This window comes from Siphateles boraxobius, unplaced genomic scaffold (genome assembly GCF_051911475.1).
Source record: "Siphateles boraxobius isolate OS27281-9 unplaced genomic scaffold, OSU_SipBor_1 15, whole genome shotgun sequence".
NCBI lineage: Eukaryota > Metazoa > Chordata > Actinopteri > Cypriniformes > Leuciscidae > Siphateles > Siphateles boraxobius.
In genome coordinates, this window is record NW_027508755.1 from 2,843,492 (window position 1) to 2,858,377 (window position 14,886).

General features: G+C 39.4%; 1 protein-coding gene across 4 annotated transcripts in view; it reads left to right on the plus strand.

Moving 5' to 3' along the window:
- Positions 1 to 10,163, plus strand: part of bahcc1a (BAH domain and coiled-coil containing 1a) — a 132,838-nt gene extending 122,675 nt beyond the window's left edge. For all 4 annotated transcript variants that reach the window (XM_077230656.1, XM_077230658.1, XM_077230657.1 and 1 more), the window contains 3 exons: positions 791 to 1,986; positions 3,898 to 4,134; positions 5,207 to 10,163. In XM_077230656.1, the coding sequence (XP_077086771.1) occupies positions 791 to 1,986; positions 3,898 to 4,134; positions 5,207 to 5,416 (1,643 nt within the window). In that variant the 3' untranslated portion in view covers positions 5,417 to 10,163. The remainder of the gene's footprint in view (positions 1 to 790; positions 1,987 to 3,897; positions 4,135 to 5,206) is intronic.
- Positions 10,164 to 14,886: the final 4,723 nt, after the last annotated feature.

Genomic DNA, 14,886 nt, shown 5'->3' on the forward strand with positions numbered 1-14,886 from the left:
ATATAGTTCTAAAAATCGTTAAAAAAAACTCCATAATAAAGAATAGCAGAGTTCACACCACAACTATAATGATAAAGATATGAGGAACAATATCGTTGGGATCACTTTCAGAGCGATTTTTTTTCCAGCTGTCGAACGATAAAACACTGACAGCCAATCAGAATCCACACGCATTTAAAATGGCAGACGACATTGTGGAGAATTTAATCGCCAAAAATCCACGTTTAAAATATATATTTGGAAAGTAATCGGTCGTACCCTTGGAATAAATGGTGAAGTATTAACAATGAGATCATTATGCAGGCTAGCGTTGTTTTTATTACACTAATTCACTGTAAATTAATCTAGCTAGTCTAGTGTAATTGATCTAATCTGGAACTCGAAACGTAGCAGGCTGAGGACATCTGCTGGTAAAAGACATGTAAATGCATCAAACTAATGTTGATTCATTCGAAAGTATGAATAACATTTGTCTTCAAAAGACGACAACTATCTAATCAGAGTGACGGATTCTCCCAACTCCTCCCATCTTTTATGGATATTGTGTACCCAAAAGCGCCTGTCTTTCTTTTGATGTTTTTGTGTGACGTAAAGCAGCAGCAGGTCATCCATTTTCGCTACTTTGAAATCGCAGTGCGCGCGTGCTTATAATAAAAAGATTGTGCTCGTTCGTTGGTGTTGACGCAAATATAGTTATCGTTATAGTTATCGTTCTTGGTTTGAACTGGCCATAAGACTCTGTGAATGTTGATCAACCTAGGGTTTACCGTAAACGTTTATTTCTTTACAGGGAGGCCTAAAGGTTCAGGGCTAAAGAAGTGTCTCTCAGACAGTGTAGCCAAGAGCTCAACATCTGCTATTACATGGCCATCAATTGCTGCACCCAGGAAGAGAATCCCTGTTAACATTTTCCAGCTCAACGGCTCCTCTTCAAAGAAGGCCTTGAAAGGCAGGGTGATGGAAACATCCTCCCGACCTTCATTATCCATGATGACCCCAACCAAAGGCCTCTTTAGCAGTAGCTCTTTTGAGGTAGACTCCTTCAGCAGCATAGCTAATGGCTATTCATCCTTTGGTAGTCAGATATCCGGGATTTCACTAGAGGGCAGGAACACCTCTTATGGTCAAAAGAAGAGGATTGAGGAGCCAGCACCACCTCGGGGCAAGAAAGCAGAGTTTCTAGTCAAATTGGATCATGAGGGAGTAACATCTCCAAAGACCAAGAACGGTAAGGCTCTCCTGTTGCTGGGAGCCTCAGGATTTGGCTCCAATGGTGTATGTAGTCTTCCCAGGGCAGAGGCGTATTCACACCCAGTTCTGCTGGTCAAAGACAATAGGAAAGGGGACGGCTCACGAGCAGAGCTCCTGTTGAAAGGGACATCAGTCCAGAGGAAGTCCTCGCCATCAATACCCACTGAGTATGGAGACTTGAACATTGGCTGCCACAGAGATTGCCAAAGCTCTTACTCGGACATGGAAGAGGAAGATGTGAAGACGAGGGCAGGACTTGCTTCTGCCTCTGGAGGTTTGAGAACATCTGGCCAATTTCTCTCACGCATCTCCGTCTCCTCGTCTTCCTCCGGTTCCTCCAGCTCCTCCAGCTCAGGCTCTCTTTCGAGCTCCAGTCTGTGCTCTTCTGAAAACGACTCTTCTTACAGCTCGGAGGATGAGGAAAGCTCAACGTTGCTTCTCCAGAGTTGCCTGACCCCCCATCATTCATTGCACCAGACCCCTGAACCCCCCGTGGGACCCGTACGACACTCCTTTGTGGCCAAAGCTGTGGCCGTGTCCACTGCCAAAGAAGGGCATAGCAACCACAGTGCTAGTGGCAAGCCACCGAAGAGAAAAGAGTGTTCTAGTTCACACTCGAAAACCTCCAAAGATCTGGTTAAGAGGCATCGGCTTCTAGCAGACCAGACCAAGTCCAGAGTGTCACCAATCCTGCCATCTAGACAGCTGTGGAGGTGGTCAGGAAACCCCACACAAGTGAGTCCTTGTTGAAAAGATAACAGCTTCTATCACTATTGTGTTTACATATTCCAGGTTAATGTGCATAGTCAACTACATTTGCAGATTTATATCCTAAAGCATATGTCAAACTCCAGTCTCGGAGGGCCACAGTCTTGAAGAGTTTGGCTCCAACCAGCTCTAAAACACCTGCCTGGAGGTTTCTAGTAATCCTGAAGACCTCGATTAGCTGGTTCAGGTGTGTTTAATTAGGGTTGGAGCTAAACTCTGAGGGGCTTTCTAAACATTGCTCTTAAGTATTTCTGTCATGTCAATTTCTGGCTCAACTAGGCATCCACTGGTACCATTTTTTTAAAGTCCAAATATACTTTCATTTATAGTTTCTAGCCAGTGACTATATTTAATAAGCTGTTAAGTGAGTGGTTAACTATAGTGCAAACAATAGCAGATGGGCCTGGTTGGAAACAATCATTATTTTTGCCATCCCATTCCTGTAAATATCACCCTCATCCTTCCCTCAGGTCATTTTGACCTGAAAATCATTTTGTAAAAATTATTTTATAATGTCTACATATTAGGGCTGGGTATTGTTAGGAATTTCACAATTCGATTCGATTTTGATTCTTGAGGCTTCGATTCGATTTCGATTCGATATTGATTTATTAGCTTCGAAATCGATTCAATAATTAGTAAATACACAAGTAATTAAGTACCTGAGTATATTTTTAAATAATGTGTGCAGTATTATCAATGTTTAAGAACAAATTGACCCCAGCATGTTTCCTGTCATGGTTTATTTAGCAGAACAAACTGTACAATATTGTACATGTGTTGAATACAAACTTTATTAACACACCTGTAAAGTGCATGTAACTGTAATAGAAAGTATATGTATTTCTTCCTATACATTCAAGTTATAAAATAAATGTAAACAGAAACACAAAATGTGCATACTCATAAAAAAAAATGCTTCATGATGGCACACGCGCACACATTTGCACACACACGCAAGGACACTTGGTCTCTTCCTCTCTGTCGTGCGCGCGCTATGCGGTTTGGAGCTCGCCAGCTCTAGATTTTGGGAGATTTATCAAATTTGCCGGACATCAGGGAGCCGCTATCAATATGCGGGAGACTCCCTAAGACTTATTGTTGTTCTTATTATCATTTAGGGGTGCTTAGGAACATTTTGAGGTAGCTTCAGCCCCCCTAAAATAGGCCTAACGACGTCCCTGGTTGGTGGTTCAGGCTTGAACGGAGTGTAGCTACTGTCCGTCATCTTGCTGTTTTGGTAAAGCGCGTCTTGTACAACGCTGAACGCTCTCCCTAGAGTGTTGCCCACAGCACCGCCACTGGCCGGTGGGCTGAATCGATTCATAGGATTTGATTAAACGATATTGAATTGAGAAACAAATAATTGCAATGCGTTGATGAATCGATATTTTTACCCAGCCCTTGCCTACTACATATCTGAATGCATACTGAAGAAATTACTTTAGGACCCAGTGGAAACAGCTCATTTGCTCCATAAAGAGCTATAAGGCCATCTAGTGGCTAGAATCATGAAATATCATGTTATATTTGTTTTTTTCCACAAGAGGTCGGCAAAGACAGTAATGTATGTAAGATATTTTGAGATGAATTAAAAGGATTATGCATGAAATTGTGAGTTATTTTGAATTTAAGTTGAAGGAATGTGAGCAATGTACTTACAGTACTATTTATTTATTATTTATTGATCAAATCTAGTATTTTAAAGGTAAAAAAATGCATTAAAAAATAGAAAAAATATTATCAAAATGAGAAGCATTCTGGACAAAAAAAATTAAGTATCATTTTAGGGCTTCGAGAAGGATGAAGGTTAAGCAAACAAAATAATTGCCATTTACAAACATATGCAAAACTCTGAAGCTCTCTTTATTACATTAGCGGCGTGGACGTAAGGGAAAGGCACGGAAGCTTTTCTACAAGGCCATAGTGCGTGGCAAGGACGTGGTTCGGGTCGGAGACTGTGCTGTGTTTCTTTCCACCGGCCAGCCTCATCTGCCGTTGATCGGCTGCATCGAGAGTTTCTGGGAGTCGTGGCAGAACACCATGGTCGTGAAGGTCAAGTGGTTCTATCACCCTGAAGAGACCAAGCTAGACAAGAGACATCGTGATGGCAAAGTAAGTATCCAGATATATGAAAGCCTGTCAGTCATGATGGAATTATACTATAAATATTTGAACTAAGTTTTGACACTGAGTACTGAAACATTGGTATTTATGGCTGCCACCGACTAAAGATTTTTCTAGTCAACTACTAGTTGACTAGTTACCACTTAAGCCATTAGTCGACTAATCGCAAGTTTATATGAATTTATTTACTTTAATATATATAGGCGTAATATATTGCCTATTCCAAGCGCACACATAAAGCTTGCACAAATCACCTGCAAAGGTAATGATTAGGAATGTGTCTGAAAAAATAGTAAGGAGACATTTTTATTTATAAATAAACTGTTTTCTGAGTCAGTGTCGGCTGCAAAGATGAAGTTGACGATGATAGTGGACGTGCCTTTAGAGAGAAATGCACCTTTCATACGGATTACATAGTCTATTAGTTTTGATTTGGTTAGTTTTATAGTAGACATTTCAAGCTTTCTATTTCTATAGATATATTTTTATTGACTGTGAGGCAAGTATAAGCTGTTTCGGTTCATTTTTGTGACTCACTCCAGTTCACAGAGACCGAGACGGCAGAAAGCACATGCTGTTTGTTTTTGTTGTAATTGTGAGTCTACACACATAAAAGTAGACCTTTTACAGTTTCAAATGATGTATTACTCTTATCTAATAACCGAAAATGACAGAGTATTTTGAGTTGTTTCCGCTGTTATCAGTAAAAAATGCAAGTGATCAAGCCGGTGCCTCTATGCCAATCAGTAAGTGTGCTAATCCTTTAGCTTCCTCACTCCGCGAAAACACCTGGATATGTGCCTATTTATCTAGGGTAACGTTAGAGTGAGCAACCAAGTAAAGTTGCTACTACTAGCATGTTTCAAATGAAAAGCCATATTTTAGGTCGATGAAAGACCTGATCTGTCCCTCACGGACTGCGTAACATGGCAACTCATTTTGGGAGGTTTTTTCTGCAACTAACAAACAAATAAACTTTGGGTCGACTAACGTTTAATCGACTATAGGGGGCAGTCCTAGTTGTTGTTGAAGGAAATGATTCATTTTTAATTTTCCCTAGCATGCCTTGTACCAGTCCTGCCATGAGGATGAAAACGACGTCCAGACAATCTCTCATAAGTGCCAGGTGGTCACACGCGAGGAGTACGAGCGATTGACCCGCAACAGGAGGGCTGATGGGAGCTTTCATGACCTGTACTACCTGGCCGGCACCTACGACCCCACCAGTGGACAACTGCTCACTGCAAACGGCATGTCCCTACTCTGTTAGCACTGGACTTCGGGATACTACTGAGTTTCTTTGGTCCAAAGTCAGAGATGCATTGGAAATAAGAAGCTGGGCTGCACTGGACGCTCTGACAGAGGACCTGGAAGTATACCCATAAACTCTGGGAAGATATCGACACGATCCTTTAGAGTAGATGCGGTTTATCCATGGTCCTAATTCTCTTCTGGGAGGTTATCTAATGGACATATTGTGGATCTGATTTTCTATGAACCGTTCGTTTATCCGATCTTAGATAACCAAAGCAAAACTCTTGGTTAGGAGAACATGGTGGATGACTATGAAGACTTGAGCCTTGAGTTGTAGGCCGTGGCGTAGTGTTGGGCGCTCTCTGCACGTTACTTTCATGATTCCAGGGATATTTAAGTACATATAAGTATAAATATATTAATTTCATTTATGTATAAATACATATATATATATATATATATATATATATATATATATATATATATATGTATATATATATATTATAGGGAATTATCTCCTATTAAGCCATACACTTCAGTACCTCTTAACATGTCTTTTTATTCAGGTGTGTATTGTACAGGACAGGTTGCTTGTGTTTTTGTGCGTGTGTTTTTGTTGTTGTCTATATGTAAATATTCAAAGCTATTTTATATAAGTGTAATGTACAGAGGCTTATCTTGCCATGTTTTGATTGATTTATTTTTGTATAAGTGGATGATATAGTAGTTGTGAGAGGGTGAACTGATGTTGTATGCATTGCACTGCACACGGCCTGCTGATACAGTGAGAGAGGAGCCGTTTTCCCGTTTTCTCTTTCAGAGAGAGAGAGGGGGGTCACATGATGGGACGCCATCCTTTTATCGGCTGCACTTTGGGCATTTGTTCCTCTAATGTCTTACTCCGATTTGATGTGGCTTATGTTTGCAGACTCAACACTTTAATGCTAAAACAAAGGGAAACAAGTATTGACACTTTAAAATCGTTCTGAAAATTGTATTACAAGTATTAATTTGACATGATTGATTGAATTCAATCAGTTTTTGAAATGAGTCTACAAATAAGGAGAGTAAAAGGGTGAATCTCATAAGGCAATCCCCAGGCCATAATACCTCTCAAAATCATAAAGAAATGTGCTTTGCATAATGAACACACAGCCTGATTTTAGGACCATTTAAACTGATGCATAGTGACATTAAGCACATTTCCCCCTTAAAACTCTAATTGCTGTAATGTGGGAAAACTGTTATTCCCATAACTATAATACTTTAATGAAAATCAGAAGGTCTGCCTGGACACAACGATTTGTTTGCCTTTGATCGAATTTGCGAGATTCACCTAAAACACTGGTATGTAATACCAGGAGAACCTGAAAAAACAATTCCGACATGTGTTATTACTGTATCTGATGCTTTTCTTTTGTTTTCAAATGCATCCTGCACTGTATTTACATATTTCTTTGCTCATTTTTTTAAAAAATGTACTAGCACCCATCAAGCGGGGTATTTCTCCTAGCGCTAATGGTGAAATCCACCTGATTCTTTATCTTAGTTTATCTTAGGATTGTTGGAGCTCATAGAGGCGTTGTTGTCCAGTCAGACGGTCCTCCATGCGCTCATTCTTCACTGTGAGGGACAATCGCATTCATGCATGAAGGAGCATCCACTGTTTTTAAAGGCTCACACAATCACAACGTTCTTCTTTTGTGCCAAATATGGTAATTTCTGATTATGCAATCTTCACTGTATTGTTTAAGTATTATGTATGTTTTTTTTTTCAAGTTTTTATCATTAGTGTTTATTTATTGGCAGTGTTACTGTTTCATTACAAAACCAATGGATCGTGATGAAAATGTCTTATTTGCTGGGTTCTATTTGACCCAAAAGTGTGGCACTAAATGTGTTACAGTCAGTCCTTCACCTCTTGCCACCCCATTAACAACTGCCCCGGCCCTGCAGGGGAAGTGACGCCGTTCACTGACCCCTCGTTTCCTGACCGTTTACCCCATCCGTTTAGATTTACAAATGAACTAGCAGAAAGTCCCCACGGTCACGTTTGGCCTTGTCATTTGTTTATTGCAGAGAGCCTTGAAGGAAAGCATATACGTGGCTATGTTTAGAATAGCTCTTACTGCTGAAGTGTGTATACTGTGCGCAGAATGCATATTTTCACTAGGGATGCAACAATATGACATTTTGGACGATACCGATAACCTATAATTATCTATATTTGACAGCCGATAACTGATAAATTGGCTGATAAATCTAAATCCAAATTTTGGAGAGCTGATTACAAAAACAAAAATCTCACCATCAAAAGCTATGTCCCAAACACATAATTATAACATTCTCATTTTAATTTCATGTAGCCTTAATGACAGACAAGCGCTGGACATGTTGTACTGAACTGTATTTTCCTTTTTTGAAGTGATTTCAATCATATTTTAAGCAGTCTCAGCTGAAAGAAATAATCCATTATTTGTCCACTTTAATATATCGGCCAAATTTTCTTATCACAAAAGTTACCATATATCGTCCGAAATATGGAGGTCGATATATCGTGCATCCCTAATTTTCAGTATGTATAGAATACCTGGATGACCTACAGTACCACATTTGCCAAGATGTGCAGTATACAACAGATGTATCCCACAATGCAAAGCGCTCAACTTTTATTTCCAGTGATGTCTGAACCAGAGAATGACTCTCTTTCTCAGCTCATCATTTGATCAGAAAGCCAAATGTAAATTGCACACAACATTGGATTTTTATTGTCAAGATGATAACTTGCTGCATTAAAGGCAGGGTGGGCGATTTGTTCCAGAAACCTTTTTCGTTATGCTGGTTGAAAGCATAGACTGTAAAAAAAAAAAAAAAAAGGACTTTGTGTCCTTGACGTCACCCGTATGTTTCTGAAGAGCATTTTTGAAGCCCAAAGTGGGCGGAGCCAGCCGCGCCATCTTGGATAACCGAAAATGTGCAGCGAGGCGGATCAGCTGGCGAGACGTGACGCTAACAGACAGCAGACAAACGGCTAGTAGTGACATCAGCGGCAATCCACCTGTCACTCAAGTGCCCACGCCCTTAATTATGCACAACTTTAAGGCTTAATATAATTTAAACGGATGAGTTATAAAAACAATTCACCCCCTCACAGTTGTCGTGAAGGGCAAAATTAGCTTTATAGACCAAAACCACTTTTTGCACCAGGCTTTAAACATATTTTTATTTTCTGCTGTAAAGTTGGGCATTTTAACATGGGGGTCTATGGGATTTACTCTCTTTTCCAGCCTGTCTCTAGTGGCCAGTCAATGAATTGCAGCTTAAGTCACTTCCGTGTTGGATTCAAGAGAGAGAGACAGGAAGGTTGCCGCTTGGTTGAAAGTCTCTTCACATCCTGATAGCAATCATTAAATTAAGTGGCCTAAATATATTTATATAGATATATATATCGTCTGTGGAAGGCGTAGGACCACAAAATGTTCGTCCAATCATTGCACTCGGTCCAAATGCGATGATAGGATGTCCTTCCTGCCTGTCAACATATGTATTTTCATACCTCTGCGCAGAAATCACACGTCATCGGCGCGTTTAATGCTATGCAGAGTTGTAGACAGACGTCAGTCTCTGAGAGACACAAACGAAACAGCAGCCGCCTTTTTATAGTTCTTCCTGAACCAAACCAACGAGTGTATGCTGCGTTCACGCCATAACTACTGCTATTTGAATTGAAGACACTCCGAAAGGAGAGAGTGGGATCTCATGCTTTCAAAGTTAACTTGCTAATGTGAGCCGCTCCAAAATTGCCTACCCTACCTTTAAACAAGCACTTGCTATTTCCACAAAAAAAAGTAGGTAGTAAACAGTATACACTTCACCGCATTTAGTAAGAGCTACGCTGAAATCCTTTCTGAGCATAGCCCGTGCTTGACTTGTTCCCTATTAAAAGTTTGACATCATATATGACTGATATGTACTAGGATTTGACTATTTAAAAAACTGTTGTAATCAGAGCAAGGTTGATATAAAATCGTGTGTGTGCGCAAGTATGTGTGCCTTTTTGTACTCTGCCTTTATGTTTGACTGTTTTGACACGAGAGAGCACTGGATAGAGTTGTGAATGTACTTCGCATACGTCAAGCATGCTTAATATCTGAGGACCTGTCTGTAAGTCACACAGCTCTAGTCGCTACACACAGATTCAGAGTTGCTGTTGGACACAATCTCCTCTTAAATCAGGGGAGAAACTTCATTAGTGAAGGTCAAAGGTCAACAAGGATATTCAGGTCCGCACGGCTGATATGTTACAAGAGCAGGTCACTTGTTCATGGCAAAGGTGCAATACTACTACGGCGAAATATTTAAACGACACTCAGCATTTCTACGCTTTTTTGCAAAGGCTGATGGGTAACAGGAATTGATGAGGAGGACGCAGGAACGTCTGTCCTGATAAAGCAGCTTTCTTTAAATGCCAAAAGGCATGTACTTAATATTCCGCTTGTCCAAGAAACTCTGATACATGAGATGTTCTAACTTTGTTAAATGAAAATTATGTATATCTTTATATCTGTTTATTTTGTTCCATTGTTTGTTTTTTCTTTGCTTTGAAATGTTGTAAAGATTGTACATGTGTAAAGTAAGGTTTGATTTTGGGGTAAACATTTTACAAAAAAAAAAAAATACTTTATGAGTATCAACTGTAAACGTGGTTTAGTATTACAATTTTTTATAGAGGGCTTATGAATAAATATCACATTTAAAAAAAATCTTTGGACCTTCATTCAGGTTTTACTTTTCTTGTTTAAAAAATTGGTGAGCAACAACTTCAGGCAATAGTGAAGTACTCCTTCAGGACACTTTGGCTTACCAGGAACATGTATTATTATTAAACAGCTTTTAAAAGTAAGTCATTCAGTTTTCATTTCAAGGTGAGTTTATACGCCAGTTCACTTCCCTAGTGTGTGTGTGTGAGAGATGGGTAGGTTTAGGACTCGGGTTAGTATAAAAACCATTACGTCTATGTAATGTCCCCATTTAGATAGCTAAGTTAATGTGTGTGTGTGTGTGTGTGTGTGTGTGTGTGTGTGTGTGTGTGTGTGTGTGTGTGTGTGTGTGTGTGTGTGTGTGTGTGTGTGTGTGTGTGTGTGGGTGTGTGTGTGGGTGTGGGTGTGGGTGTGGGTGGGTGTGGGTGGGTGTGGGTGGGTGGCCTGGTAAACCCTACCTTATGGGGACAAAATGTCCCCATAAGGATGGCAATATCTGAAATCCTTGTTCGTGTGGGGACATTTGTTGGTCCCCATGAGGAAAACAGCTTATAAATCATACTAAGTGATGTTTTTTGAAAATGTAAAAATGCAGAAAGTTTTCTGTGATGGGTAGGTTTAGGGGTAGGGTTAGTGTAAGGGAATAGAATATACAGTTTTTACAGTATAAAAATCATTATGTCTATGGAAAGTCCCCATAAAACATGGAAACACTACGTGTGTGTGTACAGGTTTTTACTTAAGAGGGCCAAATTCACTAAATTACACATTTTTAGTGAAATATCATGAGAACAGTTTTGTGTCTACATTTTATGTGTCCTCGCTAGTTAAAACTGCTCATAAATGGCCAAATCATGTTTATATTACTTATATGTTTATATTGTTATTATATATACTTTTGCGATCTTTTCTAAATGTCGACATAAAAACTATTGCGAATTGACGGCGTTTCAATTAACCGATGTTATGCGACTAAAACTTCATTTTTTTCCTCTCGCGATAACTCATTCCATAAATCATGGCAACGTTGGTAGGTTTACGTATATCCCAGCCACTGCACTGGCCATTATTATTAATCGAAGTCGTATGCGTGTTATCAGGTGTTATCCAATCATTAATGGCAATGAAAGACCCTTATATTTGAGAGCGGCGTCTTGCTTCTCCGTGTTCACAGTTTCAATATAAAAGTCTTCTCTGACAGACTCACTCATTAAGACAGTCTTTGCCTCCATCTAATGGAGAAATAATGTAACTTCAGTTTCTGTTCACGGTCAGGGACTATTTTTTACCAGCGGAAGGAAGGCTTTTCGTGATTTTACTTCATGAAAGTTGCATTGATAAATATATTTTGCCTTTAATATTTGTATTGTGTGGAAACCGTTTTATAAAAGCAATAAGGTACGAGAGGCTGTGCTGTATCGTAAATAAGTCACGGCTTGAAAGGCCCTGTTATCGCGCCTTTACTTTCACTGTGTGCTCCACAGTGGAGCACACACTCCATCAGAGGTCAGTGAGTTGTGAAGGATGTGTTTACAGAACTGTATAGTCTAGAGCAGTTCAATGAAAGCACAAACGCTTCTTGCTGTTCTGGTTTGTTGTAAATCTCTGTGAAGTCCTTCTCACTGTTATAAAACGGCTGTTCACATTATTGAATTAGTATGTTTGACGTGTAAAGTAATATATTAATGTATTGGTTTACAGGAATAGTTTACTCTTATCATTTACTCATCCTCATTCTAAACACTTTCTTTCTTCCATTTCAATATGAATCACATGGGAATGGTTCATAGAAGCCCTACGTTAGGTTATCTAATAAAAGCTTTTAAAAAAACGGCTTATGTTTTTTTTATCCCTCAAGCATCTTTTTAATTATGTAAAAAGCATCCAAAAGCGTACTTTACCCCTCTTTATTTCAGGTGTGTTGTGGAGAAATGTGATCCGTCTCATAAGGTCTCACCCTCTGCGTGACCCTGCTGCTGCTCTGTGTGTGTTTGTGTGTGTGTGTGTGTGTGTGTGTGTGTGTGTGTGTGTGTGTGTGTGTGTGTGTGTGTGTGTGTGTGTGTGTGTGTGTGTGTAGTGGTTCAATGAGGTGCTATAGACATGAACAGGACCAGCTCCACTTACACACTAACCCAGCTTTAATGAGGGTTTAATGAACTCGCGTGCTGGAGGACTTGAGCATTTACTATTACAGAGAGAGTGTGTGTGTTGTTGGGTAGGTTTAGGGGTCAGGTTAGTGTGTGTGTGTGTGTGTGTGTGTGTGTGTGTGTGTGTGTGTGTGTGTGTGTGTGTGTGTGTGTGTGTGTGTGTGTCAAGACGCTTATCCAGTTAATGTTAAATCCAGTCTAATCCTCATCTCTGCTGTTGATTGCTCTAGTCTTGCTCTGTAACACAGATCTGTTTTCAGCAAAACTGACAGCTTTACTTGAGATCACAGACCCTCTCAAAGCGCGTGTGTTTCTGCTCGGAGTAAAGCATCACTACAGTATTTACATGTGTTATGTCTGGATGGAGACAGTTTTAATACAGTCCAATAAATGTAGTCTCTGCATTTAAAGCTCACGTAAAGAGTCTGTTGTTGAAAGAGAAAAGATGTTCAGAACACATAAACAACAGTGTTTTACAACAGTGTGTCTGGACATCATATAAAGCCTTGTGGCAATAACTGTGACTTACTCCCAAAAGTAAAACTAACATTTTGCTGATACTTTTATTATGTTAATGCATACAATGCTTTTATGGGCTGGTATTAATTATTCTTTTTCATCCAAAAAAGTAAAAAATTGAGTGTTCAGAGGAGTCCAAGACCCCAGGACTTCGTCGCACTTGAACGACGAATACACACGAAAAAAATGTAATGGATTCGAGGAGGTTTTAAACATTTTTAAGAAAGTAACAATCCTTCGCTCGCGGGTCAATTTGACCCCTTTATGAATGAATGTAATGCGAAAAATGCTTCAGTAGACATAGAAAACCCTAAAAATGCTCAAAAATTTAAACTAAAAATGCTAAAAATTTACCAAAAAAATATTTTATAATGTCTACATGTGTATCTGAATGAGAAAAACTGACATTAGGACCCAGAGGAACAGCTCATTTGCTCGATATAGAGCTATAAGACCATCTAGAGTCATGAAATATATTATTATTTTTACACAATAGATCGGCACCCGATGTAAGATATTTTGGGCTGAATTACAGGGTTATGCGTGAAATTGTGAGTTATTTTGAATTTGAGTTGAAAGAATGCGAGGAATGTGTTTAAATTATTATTTATTGATCAAATCTAGTAATTTTTTTTTAAACTCTCCAAAAACAATTGCATAAAAATTTTGAAAAAATATGATCAAAGTGACATAAAAGAAGCTTACTGGACAAAAAAAAAAAAAAAAGTATACTTTTAGGGCTTTGGGTCATTTTGACCCGTGAGGGAAAGATGTGCCACAAATTGCGAGGGAAGGATGAAGGTTAATGAAACTGTTCTGATGTCCAAAGACACGTTATATACGTTACACTGCCTCAATGTACAAGCTGTCCTGAATGAAACTTTGGTTTGGCTGGTTGTTGATTAGAAAGTTCCTGTTTTCCGAGCATTACCTCCACCGGGAGCAGAGAATAACATCTGAAGCTTATCATGGGAAATTAAAAAGCCACGGTTGACTGTGGGATAATTCCTAATGCCATTTTGATGCCTTTAAGGGGATGTTAATCGTAGGGTTGTTCCAGGCGTAAGTGAGCATCATGAAAGGCTCACCCACAAAACCACGACAGCAACATAGTGTCGGCCAGATCCGGCCCACATCTGGGCCGTGTGGAGTCCATGTGTACCGGATCTGGGCCGGCACTATGTTGCTGTCTAGGGCTAATGCTTTGTTTACCACATCATATCTGCTCTGGTATCAAGGTAATGTCAGATTCAAAATACATTGATATATAAATGCACACAAACACGATCTGAATCTGAATATGCATACTTCTCTAGTAGGCGTAAACTATATAAAGGACTTGTAATATCCAAATTCATGTATTATGAAAAATAAAGGCATCTATATGGTTCAAACGAGAAGCTTTAACATCCATTGAAACGTTACATTGCTCAAAAGGTACTTTAAACGTGTTTTTATCCATGTGTTTTGTCCACGGGAGAGGATTTGTGAATGGCGGGTTAGGTCACATGATAATGACAACATTGGTTTATGTAATAATGACAACATGGCTGATGTAATATGTCCGGATTGCATTCATATACACACATAAATAATATATAGAATGTACTTTTATTTAACTTTATGTGTCACAAAATAAGTACTTATTCCAAATAAGTATGTAGTCAGAGAGTATGTGATTTGGGACGCAGCCCCAGAGGTATCACTAAACCATATCTATGCATTGTCTTACTTTAACATTTATGCGTTTTATCCAAAACGACTTGCAATGCATTTCAAGGTACACATTTCCATTCTTATCAGTTCTTCCTTTTCCCTGGGAATCGAACCGATGACCTTGCCGTTGCAAGCGCCAACGCTCTACTGTTTGAGCTGCAGGAAAGCAAAGTCTTGAGTCCCGAATGCTGAATGAACTCAATGAACATGAATGACACTAGAGAAAACAATACTTGTAGAAGAGAGAGAAGCTTTCGGACTCTGCGTGTGACGTTCATTCATCATTCATGAGATATGTGGGGAAGAGGAAGTCACATGACCTGATGTAACAGCTCACTGAGGAC